This window comes from Chaetodon auriga, chromosome 11 (genome assembly GCF_051107435.1).
Source record: "Chaetodon auriga isolate fChaAug3 chromosome 11, fChaAug3.hap1, whole genome shotgun sequence".
Taxonomy (NCBI): Eukaryota; Metazoa; Chordata; class Actinopteri; order Chaetodontiformes; family Chaetodontidae; genus Chaetodon; species Chaetodon auriga.
In genome coordinates this window covers 8269064-8288212 of record NC_135084.1, presented here as the reverse complement: position 1 = coordinate 8288212, position 19149 = coordinate 8269064, and the positions used below count along the sequence as shown (strand labels likewise).

Genomic DNA, 19149 nt, shown 5'->3' with positions numbered 1-19149 from the left:
CTTCTTAAAGGAGTATTTCAGTCAGCTGGCTGAAAGGGGAAGTGAGATTTGGGATTCTGGCAGGGCCAGAGTTGGTTGGCCAGATTATCCCTCTCATGCAAATGCCCTCCCTCCCCTGTTGGGTCCCAGTCAAGCGTGGGGGGGCTCAGCGCTGGCCACAGCTGCTTCCCGTTTCCGCTAAATCACACAGCAGCCATCTGGACGAGGCTGTCGCAGCACAACGCCATCGAGCTCCTCTGCCGGCCTCGGCTGAGCCTCTCCAGACAGGCCTGGCCCTCAGAGTCCCGGCCCCTGCCTTCTGCTCCAGTGCCTGATCCTCCTGTCCCAGCTCTCTGCTGCTGCGGCAGCTCCTCTGAGGACCAGCGGGACTCTTCAGGTCCTGGACGCAGCACATGTCAACATGCCGCTGTGTGTGTGTGTGTGTGTGTGTACACAGAGAGTCTCCACACGCATAACGGCCCCTAATGTGTGTGTGTGGTGTGCTGCGTATGCTACCAGTAGTCCCCTGGTGTCACAGTTTTAACACGAGGGTCTCTGTGCAGACAAATGCCACTCTGATGTGTTAGCCTGGTCTTCTCTGTCTGTTTGCCATCCTTGGTAAATTATCAGATAATCAGAAAAAATCTCTTTAGTTGGAAATGGTGCTTTTTGAAACCCTGAAGATCAATAGTTGTTGGAAATTAGTTTTTTTGAGGAGAAAAAAAAGTTCTTTGCAACCACACATAATTGCACATCATGTGGAGAAGTGTCTATTTTTTCGCCTCTCACTGTAAATGCTCTTCCAGTGTTTTTGTATTTTTTCTTTTTGTACTCAAATGCCAGTCACTCACTCCTTCTTGGCTCTTTCTTGACAGGTAGGAGCGAGCAGCATCTTGAATGACATCTAAGCTTAATTATTTCAGAAGGTTCCAGAGTGTGAAATGAAATCTCTGTATTTCTTAAGAAGGAAAGATGATGAAGTAAAACTCAGAGAAACTTTGCATGAACTCCAGGAATTATTTGGCCATCATGTGGACATTTCCATATTCTTTGACAAGTGGTTAATATAATCCAGTAAAGAAAAACGATCTTATTATTGCCATAAAATATCAATATGAATATATCAAGATAATCTCAAGTAGCTTCAGGTCTGTTTGCAGTAAGCCTTCATTCATTTAACAATTCCATCAACTATAAATTCAGCTTTTGCCTTAATAATACACAGTCACTGGGAAATAAAACACTCTTTCTGCATATATAAAATATCCTTTATTGATATTTCGCAAGCATAAAGCTCCTTCAAACCTCAAATGGCTCATTTTCATTTTGTGAGTGAGACAATTTGTAGCCATCAGGTGTAAAACAAAAGGCCAGGACGACGTTTCCCTTCGCTAAAACTAAAAACAGCTTCCAGCAGCAGTCATGTTTTCACCTCAAACACATTTAGTACAATTGGACAGAAAGAGATGCAGCTCTTATTAACTACTCTACAGACAAACATTGATCACTCTAATAAATACAAAAACAGACTGGCGTGTAAATGTGATATAAATAATATGTAGGTTGGTACAAATACAAGAACAGGTTGAAACTTTGGAAGGAAATGTGGGGTTATCTACATTGATTGTTAAGTTTATACTGATTGTATTTAATACCGATATTGAAATGGGTTTTCCTGCACTGAAAATCGCTGCAGAATAGAATATTCTATTGACATTTCAGACACTTCCATACAGAGATATGTAAATGTAAGGATGGAAATATTTTCTATTTTAAATCTAGAAAAAGGTTGCTGCCATACATTTTATACAAGTGTCAGCTGTAAATACATGATTTAAAACCTGTGTTGTCTTCACTGAACATCATTTTGTTTCTTCCATACGGACAGATGAACTTGTCTTCCTTCTGAGCATGAAAATAAATGCATTTTTTATAGTTGTGTCCAACAAACATGCGTACTTTGTATAAAAAACACAACTCTAAGACATCAACAGTGTATTTGACATTTTGTATTTCTATGCATTTATTTCAGGTGCACTTCAATGAGCGAGTGTGTGTCTCATGTTTTCCATATATACACCTCTTTGTGTGGAAGTGTGTGTTTTCTCCGGTCTACGGGGATCAGTAGCGGTGCTCGCCTCGCGTTATGTGAGAGGAGAACTCATATCGGTCTTGGCTCCGGTGGCCACAGAGGTTGCACTCGAAGGGGTCTCTGAAGCCATGGCAGCCCATGTGAATGGTGTACATGACGTGGTCCAGGAAGAGAACGCGGCAGTGTTCGCACCGGTACGCCCTCACCTGCTCCCCGTCTGCCGTCACCACCTTGAAGCCCTCTGAGGCCATCTCCATGCTGGCCCGGATGGCCTCGTACTGCCTCTGCTGCTCCTCCTTCACCAGAGGGAGCACGCCGTTCCTCACCCCCGAGGTGATGTGGTTGGTCAGGTAGATGAGGCCGGGGGCCGTCCCGCCTGGGCGATCCTCATTGTTGCTCTCGGTGTCTGTGGAGTCCTGGCCGCTGTGGCTGGGCGAGCCGTCCTTCTCGCTGGAGGCAGACTTGGAGTTGGAGAGCAGCAGCAGGTTCTCAGCTGCGCTGTCTTTGGCTGACAGGGCCGACCCCACGTGGCCCTCAGGTGCCGGCTTGTGGAGGGGGAACATGGAGCTGAGGCCCACATCGGAAGAGGAGGCTGGGGAAGTCTGGACCAGAGGCCGGAGTGACTCTGCCCCCAGGTAGTTGATGGCACTGTTGATGGCCTGGTCAATGACGTGGGGCTGAATCAGCTCACCTGCTCCTCCCTCGTAGGAGAGGTCTGACAGACGTTTGTCACCTAAGGGGCCAGACAGACACAGAGGAGCAATGTGAAGGTTATACTTGACTGACACGCTGAAACTTTCACCTACATGCTGTGTTTCCTCCATCTTAATACTGAGGCTGCTCCTCTCTAGCTGAGTTTGAAAATGACTCACTCTTGTTGTTTTTTCTGCTCTCATGAGCTCCTATTGGTATTTCTAGTCTGATATTAGCATTTCCCTCAGCTTCTTAATAATTCATTTTGTTATGGAGATTATCATAATCTTAATGTAAAATTAATATCAAAGAGTAAACACTCGGTAAATATTAAAACGCAGCATCTTCTAGCAGTAATTAAACAAGTTAAAGGCACAATTCCTGATCAGGCTGAACAGCAAAAATAGACTTTTGTCTGTTACACTGCATGCATTCTGCAGAGCCAGGGTTGCAAGGAAATATGCAAGGCTAATGAACACAAAACACACTGCAGCTTCGCCTAGGCAGCTTCCACAGGTGCAGCAGTTACACTTCTTTTCCAGCAAAAGTAGCAACATTGGAAATTACACAAAGGAAGCAGATTTCAGCCCTTACCCACAAACTTCTGTGGCATAGTGCTCTTACGTTTAGCTACATTATTAGCTAGTCTGTCTAGCACCAAGGCTCTGTCAGATCCCGTCTGGCTTAAGTCTTCCCTCTGCTCATTCTGGTTGCTTTCTTCCTTTATTACTGGAAAGCAAGACAGAAAAGTAGATTTCAGAGTCAAAGTAGTTTGAGCTTGTTTTGTTTAAAGTGATGAACCGGCGCCTGATAACACATGATGGTATTTTTCTCACAGAGCACAGAGCGGACTATTCTGACACATGTGAAGCACTTGGTCTATAAATACAGTGTTTGTTTTATTCATGCTCGCAGATGACGTGCAGATGTGTTTCTCACAAATTCTTTTGTGTTCATTCAATTTATAACTGCTGAGTGTATATATAGACAAATACAGACCTTCATACTCACATGATTAAATTGACTTAATTAGCATTGCGATTATTTTGAATATCAGATGAACTTCTGCATGAGCCTTTATTCAAATGGAGATGAAAGTAAATGAAGCTAACTGGTTGGAGCATTTTATTAACAGCAACATCATCAGCATGATACACTGCGGTTGCATGCACAGTGAGTCCGGCATTCAAGGTAAATGAGGTCATCAGATTTGCCTGAAAGCTACATCTGGTGAGGTGCCAACCTGTGTAGATGCTGTTCTGCAGCCCCATGCACTGGAGGTAGTTGTGACATCTCTCCTTGTGTTCCTCGAGAGAGCTGCGCTGCTTGTAACTCCGGCCACAGTAAGCACACTTGTGGGGTTTGCCAACTGCAAAAAATAAAGCTTTGTCAGCGAAAAGAGCCGTGCGATATTCTATGTGATGGCTGATATTAAAGTAATAACACGAGTCATTGTTAAATGAAAACATTTTGGTTGGGTCACACAATAATGGAAAAACACAGACAGTGATGGATTTTATATTTCCACTTTAAGTGGAATAAAAGGAAGTATTTAATATGGACGGTGGTCAGACAACGAAAAGGGCATCACCTAAAAATACATCAACAGAAAACCCAAAGAAAAGGCCTGGCAGCACCGCCCACACTCTTTGATTGACAGATTTTCTTTGGGAAGTCCAGCACAATAACTTCCCTTGTGGATCCTTTTACATTTCTTGTTATGGCATCATCATGGCTGCAGCGACTGCTGAGGTCACCAAGGTCATGTCTTCTGGATTTTTGGGGGAATTCGGAAGGCAGCTCAGGGAGAGTTTACGTCTTACAAAAAAAACAAACATACCCATGGAGGGTATTTTATGGGATGATTCCTGATTAGAGCCACTTTAGATAGAAAAAGAAGTAATATGGGATTAACTTTTCCTAACCAGGAACTTATTCTGACCTTGTTGAGAAGGTCTTTAAACCCACAGTTGTGAAAGATAATGTATCGAAAAGATAAATGGACAGCTGAATAAGTAAAATATATTAAAAAAAAAATACAAAAAGATTAAATAAAAAATGACCTCAGTATTTCTAAAATTCTGGCTACAGCCCTGAGCTTGAGCCATTTCTATAGGTTATTCCTCTTTGGTATAGACCAAAACATAAATGACCCCTTTGTTTAGATTGGCCAGCCTTTTTGAAAAATGAAACATATTATTGATCCCTTTGTAAAAACTGCCTTCAGCAGGAATGAATGGGCTTGGAGTCACAAACATAGCAGGGAAGTTGGAAGTACCCACGATTCTCCCACATCTTTGTTGTGTCGTTGTGATTTTAGAAGTCCGTTTGGCCTTGTCTAAATGTAAGGGTAAGGGTGGTGGGACGGCCCATTTTTCCATATTTTCAAATCCCAATGTTGACAGGTCTATTTGATGACAGTAAAAAATTACACTAAATACAGACCAGGCCAGCCTAGTGTGTAAGCTGACTGACTGCAGCGTCCACGCAGCCTGTGCTTTTCATCACTCAGTAATCATAATGCTCACTGTCATGTTTGCTGGTTCAGCCTCAGAATATGCAAATTGTTTTAAGTTGAAATTGGTGTCTAAGAATAACTTTGCAGGTTATATGCCTGCAGGCATTTTAAGTGTCCTTTTTACACCCAAAAATTTCATTAACACGTACTTCTGCAAAACATTTGCACAAAAAAAAAAAAAAAAAAAGGTGACACCATATCTACACCCTGTCAACTTCCCCTTACGGAGCCCTGAGCTCTCACTGTATGCACTGCAGAACATGTCATGCCTTTCGTGCAGGCTTCCACCGAGAGTTACCATGAGAACAGCACTTTTCAGCGTGGGGGAGCTTTGCATACTCACCCGAGTGGGTGCGTAGATGGCCGGTGAGGGCGTCCCTCCTGCGACAGGCGTAGCTGCACAGGTGACACTTGAAGGGTTTCTCCCCTGAATGGAGCTTGATGTGACGCAGTAGGTTACCCTTCTGGGTGAACGAGGCTCCGCACTGGCTGCACTGGAAGGGACGTTCTCCTGAGGACAAGAACACAACAGACGCACATGACTGTAAAGAGATGCAGATAAAACACACTGAAAAGACAGAGAGAATGCATTGTATGATTGACTGGCACCCCATTTTATATGCTTTTTATGCACCCTACCAGGCAGTTCATGATTTAATGTTACTGTTTTTCTGCATTGCACCTCTCTCCCTAAACTCACTAGGTTTGATCCCTTCACTGACAACAATAAAAGCGCAAAGTCTTTGTCTTTTCTACATAGATGAAAAAGCGTGTTGCTGCTGTGGGAATGCGGGGTCACCGCACTACAAGCATCCCGAGCACCAGAACAAGCCGGATGATGGAGCGTCCCCGGGGCAGAGAGCGATCCAGCAGCCTGTGGGAGGGTTTCACAGCAGAGTGACACTCCATCTCTCCATGCTCCCCCTGCCCCACCGACTTCTGGCGCTCTGATCGAACAAGAGCCTTTCAGACTCAGCCTGCCAGTTCCGTAATGCACCATTGCCTAGGTCAATTTGATCTGAAAATCTCATTTTTTCCCCTTCTTCGTCTCTAAAATAAGAGCGGCACATCACAATGCAAATTCAGCCTCATTTGAATAAAGCGAAGGAAACACTTTGTGTTGAGAGCCAGTCTTCCTGATCAGCGCTTCTGGAATAAACCAATATCCAGCCTCTCCGAGTGTTGTGGCATTCTGTGAGAACGTTTTAATATGGCTTTTTTTTTTTTTTTTTTTTCAAAGGCCCCCCATAAAATAAGAGTCACCAGTGAAGCAGCAAAAATATATAAAAAAGGAAATTCATTAAAAATGCATTTCAGGAGCAAAGACTCACCACAGAATATTTTCTATTTAAATAGGAGGCACTTCATTATATCTTTTATTGTACTTTCTTTTGCATTTACATTAGTCTAGTGTTCCTTTCTTCCATTTTGAGTTTCATTAGTTTCTAAAGCTTAACAGTTAAGTGCCTTTTTCAAAAATGTTCCCCACCACTGGTTTGGCTTCATTACAATAGAATATCAATTTTGAAATTTGAAAAACTTTTAATAGCCAGATAATTGCCAGTTCATAGAGATTCCATTTAATTGCAGCAGATATCCTGTTTCTCAAGTGAGGGCAAGTTTTTTCGGACCAAGTTCGTCTCCGCCACTTTATCGCACAATAATTTGATCAGTTACCGCTGCTTGTCATGTGGTAATTCAGAGTCACTAAGATGAACAATAATGAATGCTAATGGTATGTTCAAAGTCTATTTCACGCACGATAAGAAGGTCTACATGCATACAGCCAAACACAAGGATGCCTTTGCAACTGCTGCTGAGTATAAGAGTGACTGCAAACATAAGAGCAGTTTATTCTGCTCTGCAGCTTATTTCTAAGACTAATGTTTGTGTGTAGGCAAAGAGGACACAAAGCTACAGTATATACACGGTGACACTGCTTGTGTTAATGCCAAAAAAGAGTAGGAGTCAACTCCTCACTTCATTTCTGCCATTTTAAGTCTAAAGAAATGCTCTAAACATGAGCCCCAGCAGACACCTTTCTACCCCTGATCCACCCTCTCATACTAACAGTGAACATGGGTGCAAAGGAAGGGCAAGAAGTATTGCAGACGGCTTACCAGTGTGGCTTCGCTTGTGCACCATCAACACATTGGGGCCAATGCAAACTATCCCACAGATATCGCACTTGAGCTTCCCGTTGGGCAGCCGGATACCGCCGGCCGAGGAGAAGGCCTTGGCTTCGGGGCTCGGCTGTGAGCCGTTCACCTTGGCCCCCGAGGCATCGATCACGCGCAAGTCTTCCGCGCACTCCTCCTCCTCCACGCCATTCATGTCACAGGCCAGCCCATTCTCCTCATCACTGCGAGCCTCAACTTTAATGTTACAGGCTGGAAAAGAGGGCAAGGGGGGGCCACGGTTTAGAATACGAGCAAGGTTCTTTCATGATGTTATATACTGAAGATGGGTAATTTATCAGTGTGATATTGATGCTGTGACAGAAGAATAGATACAGCTGCTTATTGTAACACTGTGTAGCCTTAAAGTCGCCTTTGTTCTGTCTGAAAGGCTCTATAATAGGAGAGTGAAACGATTTTGTGAACCTTTTGGACTGTCCTCACTCACTGAATGAATGTTTCTAACAGATGTTTGGTCATTGGTCACCGTCCCTAAATGATCACTTTTAAAAAAGCATTTTGTTTTTCCTCTTTTTCTTTTTCTTCCTTCTGAGTAAAAGCACTCTGTCCTTATTGCTGCTTTTAATATTGTTCTTAATCTCTTTGTTGTAATTATTTTACTTTTATGTTCATTTCCTCATTCACCTGACCAGCTGTCATTGTTAAATTCGTCTTTGTCTTACTGTTTAACCTTTTATTTTTCAGCTTCATGCAACCAATTCCATTCTTTTCTGTGAACGAGACATGACATATTTTATATTAAATTACTTCTTTTTCTTGTTCAAATAAATTTCATACTTACTCATTTTATAAAGACTGTGTTGATGAGTAACTGAACTTCAATATGGCATTCATTCCCTCTTTCTTCTGTCGGGATAGACACTGTGTGTAATCGCACTGCAACTGAACTGTAATCTAACTAGAGCAATAACGGCTTTGTAATAGCAAACTTCCTTTAGTGCACAATACGACATTTTCATGTTTACCGGGATGCCACATCAAAAACTTCCTCTTATTTCAAGCATTGTTGTAAATTCAGCCTGTGAGAAGTCAACAAAACATCAGATAAGATCAACCCACAGCCCACCCATTTAAACTGTAGACTCCTCTGCTTATTCTTTTCAAAGCAGCATCGAATATTTCACAAGGATGCACAGGTGGATAGCACGTCTGCTGTTTGAGGATGTCAGCGATGAGATGAAGAAACGCGCACATCATCTCACACCATCACAGTTTGGTGAAACAAATGACAGCAAGATAAACAGGAAACAGAGACACAGGAAGCAGTGTGAAACTAGGGACGACAGCGGCGTCTATCAGAGCAACAGACTATGATGAGCACACACACGAGGCACACTCGCCTTTTACAGCTAATTCCTCTACAGAGTGTAAATGCTGCGGGATCGGTGGCTTATTTGTGGAAGAATTAGACAGACGCTCGACGTCTGGTCTTCCCAGAGTGATCAAATAAAAAAGAGAAGTGTGTTGAACTACCAGCTCCTTCTTTTCCCACCAGAGAACTTTAGAAACAACCGACAGATCATGCAAGTCTCGCAGCGACCAGCCTGTGGTTTGCATGTCACGGTGGCAGCCTGATTTCCCCATGCCTCTACCTCTGTTTGTACAACTGAAGAGGAAGAAGTGGAAATCATGAAATATAGGAATCTATGGAAAAGGGGAAGCTTCAGAAAGAGGGCCTGCCTAACTGAAATACCAAGAATTATGGAGAAGTGACAGAAAGGGAAGCACGGGAAAGGAATTGTAAAACAGCCTGTAACTGAAACATGATTTTTTTTTTTTTTTTCTTTACAGGAGTCTTGTGTTCACTGAGAGCCACCAGGGGAACATAAATCCCCTAATCAATGCACAGACTTTTTCCCATAGAGAACAGGAGGTGGAGCGAAACTTACAGGGCATCATGAGATGTTTACGATCGCTTTTCTGATCAAAGTCACACAATCCGATCTCCGCACACCATTTTTTCCAAAAAAAAAACCGTCATGCTGTTGCGTGACAAACATCTGTTCATCGACTCGACTGTTGAATTTTTTTGGACCAACTCTCTTGTCTTTTGGTGAGCTGATGAGATAAGAGAGACGCCAGTCACGCACGCAAAGGGAAGGAAAAGCTTCACTGCTTGTAAAGACAAAATGTTGCTTAAATTCTATTAAAGTGCAAAAGCTGATGATGAGTTATGGGACAGAATGTGGATGAATTAGCCACCAAACATGCTACATGTGCCACCAAAATGTCATCACAATGCAACAAAGCTCACAATGCATGTAAGTGGGGATCTAGTATAAAAACTACCAAAGCTATTATTGGCGTTATGCTTTCAATGTCACTTCTTTCGACTGCTTTTACTTTCATTTCACAGGAGTTAAGATGAGGCCTTACACACACTGCGGTAACAGATATAACCAGTCAGATTAACTCATGTTCCCTGTTATCTACACCACTATTTATCTCATCCAATCAATCGATCAAACTAAACTGCTTTTCCCATTTCCTTTATATATTTACTTTAACTATTTATCTGTTACTTTTAGCTATGTCAACAGTTTATCCATTACAGCCAACTGCTCACATACTAGTTTACACATACTCTCAAAAATAAGAAGAACAGAATTCAAATTTCTTTTTTTTTTTTTTTCCAGATTGCTTTCGCAGTGCCCTGGGGAGCTAAAGACAGCCTTAAGACACGTTTATCCCTTCTGTGACATTTTGTGTAATGCAGTCAGGTTGTGTTCCTGTCCTACTCACGCTGTGTGCAGAGGTGAAGAGAGTCACTGAGCAGCTGCAGTCTTTCTGGTGATTTTACGTTGCAAATGTCGCAAAACATGCATGTGAATTTCTCACTTGAACCGCCGAGGTTTTTCAGTCGGGCCTAAGCACTTTAATAATGATGTAAGTGATGCAAGTCAGAAAAAAATTAAGATAAGCTGGAGGGACTTTTTAGTGAGTGATCAAGTTCATTTCATTTGCATATCCCAAAGCTCGAAAGCAAAACTCAATAAGTGGCTACGTCACGTCAACACTGCTAATTCAATGTATGGTTTTAGCCACAAAACCTCTGATAACCACAGTTTTCTGGGTAACTGAGATATATTTTTGATGTCACAGGGAGTTGTAAAATGATGTACAAATAGCAAGGCTTAATGAGACTGTTGGCTTGCTCAGTATCAGCAATAGAGACATGGGAGTAGAGCCACTGATCCAGGATCGACTCCTCCATTTAAACCCTAAAGCAGGTGGATGTTGTACACAACACATCTTGTACATTCTTGCTTATTTCAGATTTGCTGGAATAGCACACTGAAAAACCTTTATGTTTATCAGTGGTTGTCAGTTCCTGTGACACTAAATACACCAGCAAGGCTCTCAGGTTATCAGCCAGCTAAAGCAGACAGAAGGGAACCATGAACGCTGGGCTGCCACCCACTTCTCATGGATATGAGGAAGTTGTGACTGAATTGGGAGAAGGAAGAAGGCATTTTACTTTATATCATGTTTGTCACAGTCACACATCCTGATTTGCTTGTTTTGGGAAGCAAGTGTCAGATCACATCGTAGACAAACAAAGCAGCTCGCAATAAAATGGTTATAACCTGATGGGGATCTGATGCTCAGATTACAGGTAGAGGAGAAACACGTTCTGCAGCAGAGACTGAAACAGTGACAAATAATGAGAGACGTGACCGAGGCATATAAAAAAAAAGCTGTAGCATTAGTGTGAAAGAAGTATTTTTGGCATAAAAAGAAGAAATAATTAAGCGATTTTGATAAAGGTCAATAACAGAAAAAGTTAGCAAGCATATTAGTTGTGCAGTGTGGAAACACAGGGAGCCTGCTGGAGGTTCCTGTTACTGACTCGTGCTGCTCTCACTGCCTGAAAATAACCCTGTGTGCAAGATAGTGGAACCACATGTGTTAAACCACGCTAGCAACACACTCGACACGACTTGCAGGAACACCAAAAACAGCCTGCTTTTCCCCTCACACTTTTTTTTTTTTTTTTAAAAACTCGCCTCCATGTTTTCGGGAACTAGACTCAGCTCAGTCTCCCTCTCAGTCTCGGGTCTCTGAAATAGCAAAGGGCTCTGTCTGAATCACTGAAAGTGAAAGAGAAATCATTTCACTGGGATGTTGAGAAGGTCATTTACCGCCTTGCGACTCTAACAAAATGCAATGTTTCCATCCCTATTTGCAGTTTAAGCCACACAGGACAATAAAATTAATTTAGTTTGCACTTCTCTGACAATTTACGAGACACACTGAGCCAACATAATATGGACGACAAAGCAGACCTACCTACTTACTACCTACTATAAACCTCCCTTAGGCTCGTAGTCACATGCGTGTGGATTGCAGCATTGTGAATGTGCAGCAACAATGACGATCCCAGGCTGTGAAGACTTTATTTGCAACAGGAAACAACCTGGGTTTTGAGGTTTTGAGCTTTCGATACTTTGAGGTCCCATGTCCCACATATAGTCCCCCTGCTTTTTGCCTTTTTTCACTACAGAGAACTGAGCAGCACATGATCCTGGGCGATAATTATAACTCATTCTGGCTTTTATCACAGAGGCAGCGATGCATAGATGTACCAGATACTTGCACTTCCCTTCTCTCGCTCTTTGGGCTCTTTCTGTCTGTTCCTATACAGACACATGTGCATGATCATACTGTATAGGGAATAAACAGAAACCCACCTATAGTACACAAAGTCATACACCCACGCCGGCAGCTTTGGCCTCTTTGCTCTCTTTATACCAACGATGAAAGTCAAACATTTAAATCATCTGCTTTCTCACTATGACGCCCATTTTTTTTTCCCATATTGTACAAAACATGAGTCGACTGAGATGAGACGCACGCAGTCGCTCTCCAAACGCTCCCTAACTCGATTAGACATGTCTTAATTGTTCAGATGCCATTGCAGAGCTCACTCTGTGTGTTCAGAGAGTCCTGCCTGCGTTGCGCTCGGTGCCACACAGCTCAACAGTTGTAAAGTCAAACAGAGAGCCTTTGTGAGTAAGCGTGTGTGTGTGTGTGTGTGCAGGTGTGTGACCTATGTGGTGCAGTGATGCGCTGATCTCTCTGAGCTTGGCCCTGTTCCTGAACTCTTTATCTCCAGGAGTGTTGAAACTGTCTGATGGCAAGTTCTTCTTAGGAAACTCTTACACATCCTATTTCAGTTTCCTCTCAACATTTTATTTTTGACTGTGTGTTGCTAATCTATGCCACTATCTGGATAAGTGGAAAATCACCAATAGGATGGTCAGATGTCGTGCTTGTTTTTCGCTATTAAGTAGATGAGAACAAAATACATACCACCCACATTTTTGTGATTTGCACCTTTTTTTTTTTTTTTTGCACAACTGTCTGAGACATTTCCTCAAAGTTTTTCATTCTCTATATCTCTATTCCCTGTATCTTCCATCCTTGTGATCGGTCAAGATTAAATAAATGAATTCATGGATTCACCTGAGCTGAAAACATCCTGAAAGCTGTGACAGCCCCTAACATTTTGTACATTCAGCGGACATATCAATGTGCTTGAAAGTGCCAACAAGCTGCGCATTTCATGAATAAACAATGGGAATAAGAAACATAATACCTACATTTATCCTATGAAAGCTGTTATGTCTGATTCATCTTGCTGTCATGTAAAACTGATTAGCTATTAATGACCAGTAATGACTCCACCTTGAACATGAACGAGCCACCCACGTTAGGAGCCTTGAGATAAATATACGCAGCCGATGTGCTTCATCCTTATTTTCACCATGATATTCCCTGGCTTGATGCTGACAAACTCAAATCAAGGCCACATTAGCTATTCCTTAAGATTCGGCTTATTAATGACATGCCATGGATCAAAGGGATTTTTTTTTTTTTTTTTTTTTTTACCTTTTCTGCCAATGACCTAAATGTGTCTCTGTGCAGCTTTAAATTAATTTTTCCAAGGGATTTGGAACAGCAAAAATCTCCCACTGGATGTGTATGGGATTAAGTTATGAAAACATTTTTATGCTCTTTATGTATATGTTATGCTTTTGATACTGACATTACTTTCATTTAACCATTTTACTCTGATTTGGATGCTTTGGGTATGAATACATTACTGCTGGGAAAGGCACTGCAGTGGATCTGACTCATTCTGACTGCTGCTTCACGGGATACACTCAACCTAACGTGGCAATCACACACTTAGATTTATTTATTCCTAATTTGAGCATCAGTGATGTTCTGGCTGTGGGTGCGTTTGGTGAGATGTTGCCTCGTACCTTTGTCCCCTCTGTTCTGCTGTTGGGTGGAGCTGGCTGACAGGTCCTCAGGGACAGCCATGGGCTCCTCTGCCTCTTCGGAAGCTTCGTTGGCAGGGGGGCTGTCCCTGCCTGAGGAGACACACATCAGCAAACACCCATCACTCACCACGCAACCCTTCGACGTGTCTCATTCAGGAGGAGCAAAATTACCTCCGGCTGGTGTAAGAGCCTGTTTGTGGGCCTATTGTATCTACCTTTTGCACTCTATGGCTCAATCATGCAGTAGGTGGTCTTTTACCTGGCATCTGGACCATTTCCTGGGCCTCCTCTGTCTCCATGCGGTGCAAGTACTCTAATGGGAGAGAGATGGAGATGTAGATGTGTGTAAGTTTAATCAAGTGCAGGCTGAAGAAACAACATTATAAAAAGCTAGAGTGGAGTAAAAGGTGTACTTCTCGGCGTGACTTTGTAACCTCAGTGAGATCAGTCTTGTCACAGCTGCAGACACACCACTGTCCCCCGCACTACATTACAAAGAATTACAGACATTTTCATTACAAGTCTGACAGAGAGACCGAGCTTGGAGAGCGGCTTGGCTCCGGCTGATGGGGCCCGCTGGTATAGCGGGGTTGCCGGGAATGGGCTTTCGGACCACATTTGTTATTTATTGTTAATTTCCTGCCACGTAATCATCCAAAAATGCAAACTGACTGCCGCAAAATTAAGCAGAAAATTAACTGGCCCCGGGTCACGGGGATGCGGGTGTTTGCCGTGCCCAGCTGATCGGCGCTCATGTTCTCTCTAATTTACTGAGCATGCATCGCTGAGCCCGCGGCCTGAGCACAGACGCATGCAAGGCACAATGAGAAACAAAGAGAGGGAGAGTGAGAGAGAGAAGAAGACAGAGAAGCAGCGGGAAAGACATAGAGGCAGAGAAGTAGATAGCAGTGGGAGGGCAAGAAGTCAGAAGAGCAAATGCAACAGGAAGGTGCAGAGAAAAGAAGAGACAGAAAAGCAGGCCGAAGGACAGAGAAGTTCTCTTTATTTATTTTTTAGAAGCGCTCCTTTGGCCAGGGCTGAATATCTGAGGAGTCACCAGTGCTTGTGGCCCCATTAATAATGGATGGCCCTCAAGCCTGCAGCAGATGGGCCCGACAGCCTCAGCCCCAGCTCCGCCACTTCAAGAAGCCCTTGGTGGGGCCGCTGCCCAGTCCAAGCAACCACTCAGGGAGAAGTGAAGCTCCCGAAAATAGCGAAACGAGCCCAAGGGAGAAGGGGAACCTAGGCCTTCCTGTTTTACTGACAGATGGCTCCACACATTTGGAACAAATAGTGGGAAGCGACCGGGCCACTCTGTCGCAACGCGCAGCATTCTGCGGAGTCAAGTCAGGAGCTCGACGGCCTGAAGACGCCCAGGATGCAAGTGTGAGGGGAGGAGGAGGAGGAGGTGGGGGTGGGGAGGGGGGCAAAGGTTGCTGGTGCAGATGATTTGTTCAGCACAACACGGGGGTGTTGCGTGTTACTCTGCTGAGCTACGACTCTGCAGCGCCGTTCTTCAGCATCTGGAGTTCGAAGGTCGGGGGCAGAGGGGGGTATATTCTCGTGTGCCCTTTTTTTCTGGGCAGATGGTGCGAGGGGAAACACGGATGCGTTGGTGGGGGGGCTTCGACAGAAATAAAAAAGAGAGATCCTACATTCAGCCACAACCCACTTGCGTAGGCATGTGGAAAGTAAGGTGCATGTAGAATATTCAGGAAGTAGCTGTTTAGTTTGCAATTCTACGACTCTCACTCTGTTTTTACTGTCTACATGTTACAGACGTTTCTGGGACTATCCGAACTTTCCCCATTTTGTTTTATGTTGGGACTCAATCTTTAGATACCACGACGAGTTTTAAGTCTCGCCACGAAAACATACTTTTTGATAAGAGCGTGTGCTGAGCAGTTAAAAGGTTTTCATCCAGTCAAAAACATGTTTCTCATTCATTTAATCAAGTCAAACTGAAATTGTGACAACAGCAGGATTTTTTTTTTTTACCCCTTATTGCTCATGATCTAGTTGTAACCAGGAGGAGATGAGTGTGTGTGTGTGTGTGTGTGTGTGTGTGTGTGTGTGTGTGTGTGTGTGGACTGGGGGCAGGTGGAATCTTTCAGCCAGTGAAACAGAAGTCACAGAAAAGACTTGTGACATATAGCGCAGGGGGACTGGAAAAGTTTTGGTCTGAATATGTCAAGTGAGGAGAGGCAGGAAGAGGCTTGTGGGTTGACAGAATTCTCGGTCCTCCTCCTGTGCGTGTGTGTGTTTGGTGGATGGTGGTGGTGTGTTAGAGGGGGGAGGTTAGAGGCGTCTGCTCATATTGAGGTGCAAAAGCTACACCAGGGAACAGGGTGGAGATGAGAAACAACGAAACCGTTAACAGATACTGAGGACCACACCAGCAGAGTTTGGATACCCAGGAGGAAGCTTACACACGGCGTGTGTCGTATGTCTATATATAAGATACACACTACACAATTCAAATCAGCAATAAAGACTGATGAAGCAACATTTAAGTATAGAAATGGGGAAAAACGTCACAAAAAAGACATTTCTAGAGTGTTTCAGTCACAATTAAATTAAGTTTCATGTCATTAAGAATCAATACATTTAATTATTTTTAGTAATGCCCATAATTATGGCGTAATTTGATAACATCTTACTTTTCATGGAATGATTAAGCATAAAAAAACTAAATAAAAGTGGGATTTAAGGCCAAAGAAGCCGGTGTTAAATATCTTTATACGTTTCTGCTTCTGACAATTAGATTTTCGGCTGCAATTAAACATTACAACATTTACATACAACACTACATAAATAATAGTGCTGTACCATTACACTTTATTGCTGACCTCACTCTGATTTCATGCACAAACAAGATGAATCATAATTCAAGTCATTTACACTCACAGGCTCGACTAAAAGTTTCCACTTTAGACAGTTAGACAGTTACGAAGCAGACTTAATGACGATTAATGAAAATATCTGAATTAATAATTTTCACTGTTGTGGGTTTATGAGATGTAATGAAGCTGTGGGCGCTTTCTTATCAAGCATTAGGAGAAGAGATTATCCTACACTACCAAACACACAGAGATTCTCATCAGTAATTCATGAAATGTATGGGTGTAAGTGGGTAGATAGTGTTAGCGGATGTGTTCTGGGAGCCTATCGAGGGGGTGAGGGGAGAGTAAAGGTACGCTGAAGAGAAGTTTCCTTCATTTGCATCTGACACACTTCACTACTCTGCTATTCAGACAGTACAATCATTTTAATAACTGTCTGCCTTCCTCTGCCCCCCCTCCCCCCTCCTACTTCTGTTTCTCCTGACAAGAAAGATGATGTATCTACAGACAGATTTGCAGCACTTTCAGCACTTCTCTGTCCAACCCAGCTATGAAAAAGTCCTATTTGTGCAGGTATTGGCGTTCCTTTGCGAGTTTTAAATAGATTGAAATTCTGAAATCAAACGTATTGTTCTGCTGCTTTTGCCAAATGATAGTTTTTGTTGCATATTTGCATTTCAGTCTGATGTGAGGGAATTTACAGAATTATTAACTTCCTTGAAATGTTTCACACTCAGGGAAAAATAACATTTTAACTGAAAGTAAACTTCAAATGCATTTCTACTTGTGTACAGAGTACAGTTTCTATAAAATGAAGATGCGCTCTCTCAGTTTGACTGGAACAAACGAACTGCAACTCATTGACTTTACATCACACAGACGCCACTTTAAAGGTTGCTCTTTTTTCTTTTTCTTGTTCTTTTTTTCTTTTTTTTTTTTTCTTTGAGAGGCTCAACATCTACAATCAGGAACTTTAAGTTTTGCAACGTGTCCAAAAGATGAAAACACATTATTTTCTCAACACTTTGAGAGTGAATCTTTCTGGGTTTTGTCGGCTGGGCGTTGATGAAGCACTTTCCACATCAGTGTCAGCGGTGTAAAAAGTTTCATCAGTCCTGCCTCCAGTGTGTGTTTTTCTTCTCTTCACGACCAACTGAGACTGTGGTTCGAACAGGTGAATACGAAGCTTAACGGCATGAGAAATGATCAGATTGATCGATTATTAACTTCAGTGGAACATTACATACAGCGTTAGTCTGCGCGTACTGATTTCCTGTTTAAGCAGCGCTGAAGTATTTTCACATACGTTTTGCTGTTCGGCCCCGACATCTTTACGACTTTATCAAAAGTGTTTTTATTCACCTGTAAATATGTCTTTTAATATTTTATTAAACTTGGGCCAACTTCAGAAACAGAGGGACAACCTCAAGTTTACTGAGTGCGCACATCTGTTGCAACAGGTGCTAAAACAGGAGCGCAAAAAGGTGCTAAATATCTTAAAATTATAGGCACATCCGTGGATAATTAGTAGGAACTCTTCGAAATCAGATTAGTATTTTTATGTAGATGTAAGTGATTGTGAAATAATTTATCCATATGTTCCCAAAAGAAAAATACACATGGAAAAAGGGGAACATTCCACTATTTCCGTTAAATTGCTGCCTATTTAGTTAAAAATGACGCGTAAAAACGAGCTTATTTTCTGTATTTACTTCTTAAAGACACTCTGCTTAGTTGATCCGTTACATGTCCTGTGGCAGCACAGAATAACGCGCACTAAACGGGATCTGATGCTGCGGCGCACCTGCACCGAAACTAAAAGGAGAGTCTTTTCCAGTCAGGTGCAAATGCCTCCTAAAAAACCCTGAGAATAAACGAGCTCGCTTTAGACGCCCTGAACTAATCTTTAATATCAGTGTCAAGCTAAAAAGCGCGGTGGAAGCCATTTACCTGCTATTCCTTGAGTTTGCAGTATGAAGTTCTTCCAACTCTCCCCGGCTCCATGTGCAGAAGGTCGCAGCGCCGCGGCGGCCCCATGGAGCTGCGCCCTGAGTCCCTCCCCTCTCCACTGCACTTCCTCGTTCCAGCCCAACATGACTATGTCTGTGAGCTCGACTGGGGCATTTTGCTTGCTTTTATCCACAGGCCGAGTCTGCGGCGGGGAGTCGAGCCACCGAGCCCTTGGCACTTGCTTTGTGTCGTGCCAATAAAAGCTGACACCCAGTAGACCATTACTGGCAGCCATGCATGAGATGGGATGAGGCGCGTGAGGAGAGTGGACCATTCATTGTTTATTTATTTCATTCACACCGAGGAAGCTGACGGGGGGCACTCCTTACTTGCATATTGGACAGCTCCCCTTCTGTCACCTGTTCTGGCACGCTGAAGCAGTCCATGAAATTAACACAACTGTTTTCTTTCCCATATAATGAGATTTTCTTTTCTCTATAACGTTTCATCCATTTGACTTTGCTCTTTTGCTCCAGTGAGTGTCCCCTCAGTGTCAAAGCCCCCTGTCCTATCTCAAGTGTCCAGA

General features: G+C 43.0%; 1 protein-coding gene across 4 annotated transcripts; it reads right to left on the bottom strand.

Annotated features, from left to right (window-relative positions):
- Positions 1-1228: 1228 nt before the first annotated feature.
- ikzf1 (IKAROS family zinc finger 1 (Ikaros)) lies at positions 1229-18858 on the bottom strand. 4 transcript variants are annotated; one of them, XM_076743778.1, is made up of 8 exons: positions 18564-18730; positions 14030-14083; positions 13750-13860; positions 7403-7672; positions 5626-5793; positions 4008-4133; positions 3359-3493; positions 1232-2804 (listed from the first exon to the last, which is right to left on the bottom strand). In XM_076743778.1, the coding sequence occupies exons 1-8, from the start codon at positions 18706-18708 to the stop codon at positions 2101-2103; spliced, it is 1713 nt and encodes a 570-aa protein (XP_076599893.1). In that variant the 5' UTR covers positions 18709-18730; the 3' UTR covers positions 1232-2100. The 4 variants fall into 4 exon arrangements, with proteins under 4 accessions (XP_076599894.1, XP_076599895.1, XP_076599896.1 ...); XM_076743779.1 differs by lacking the exon at positions 3359-3493 and having other exon boundaries at positions 1229-2804; positions 18564-18729; XM_076743780.1 differs by lacking the exon at positions 7403-7672 and having other exon boundaries at positions 1231-2804; positions 18564-18728.
- Positions 18859-19149: the final 291 nt, after the last annotated feature.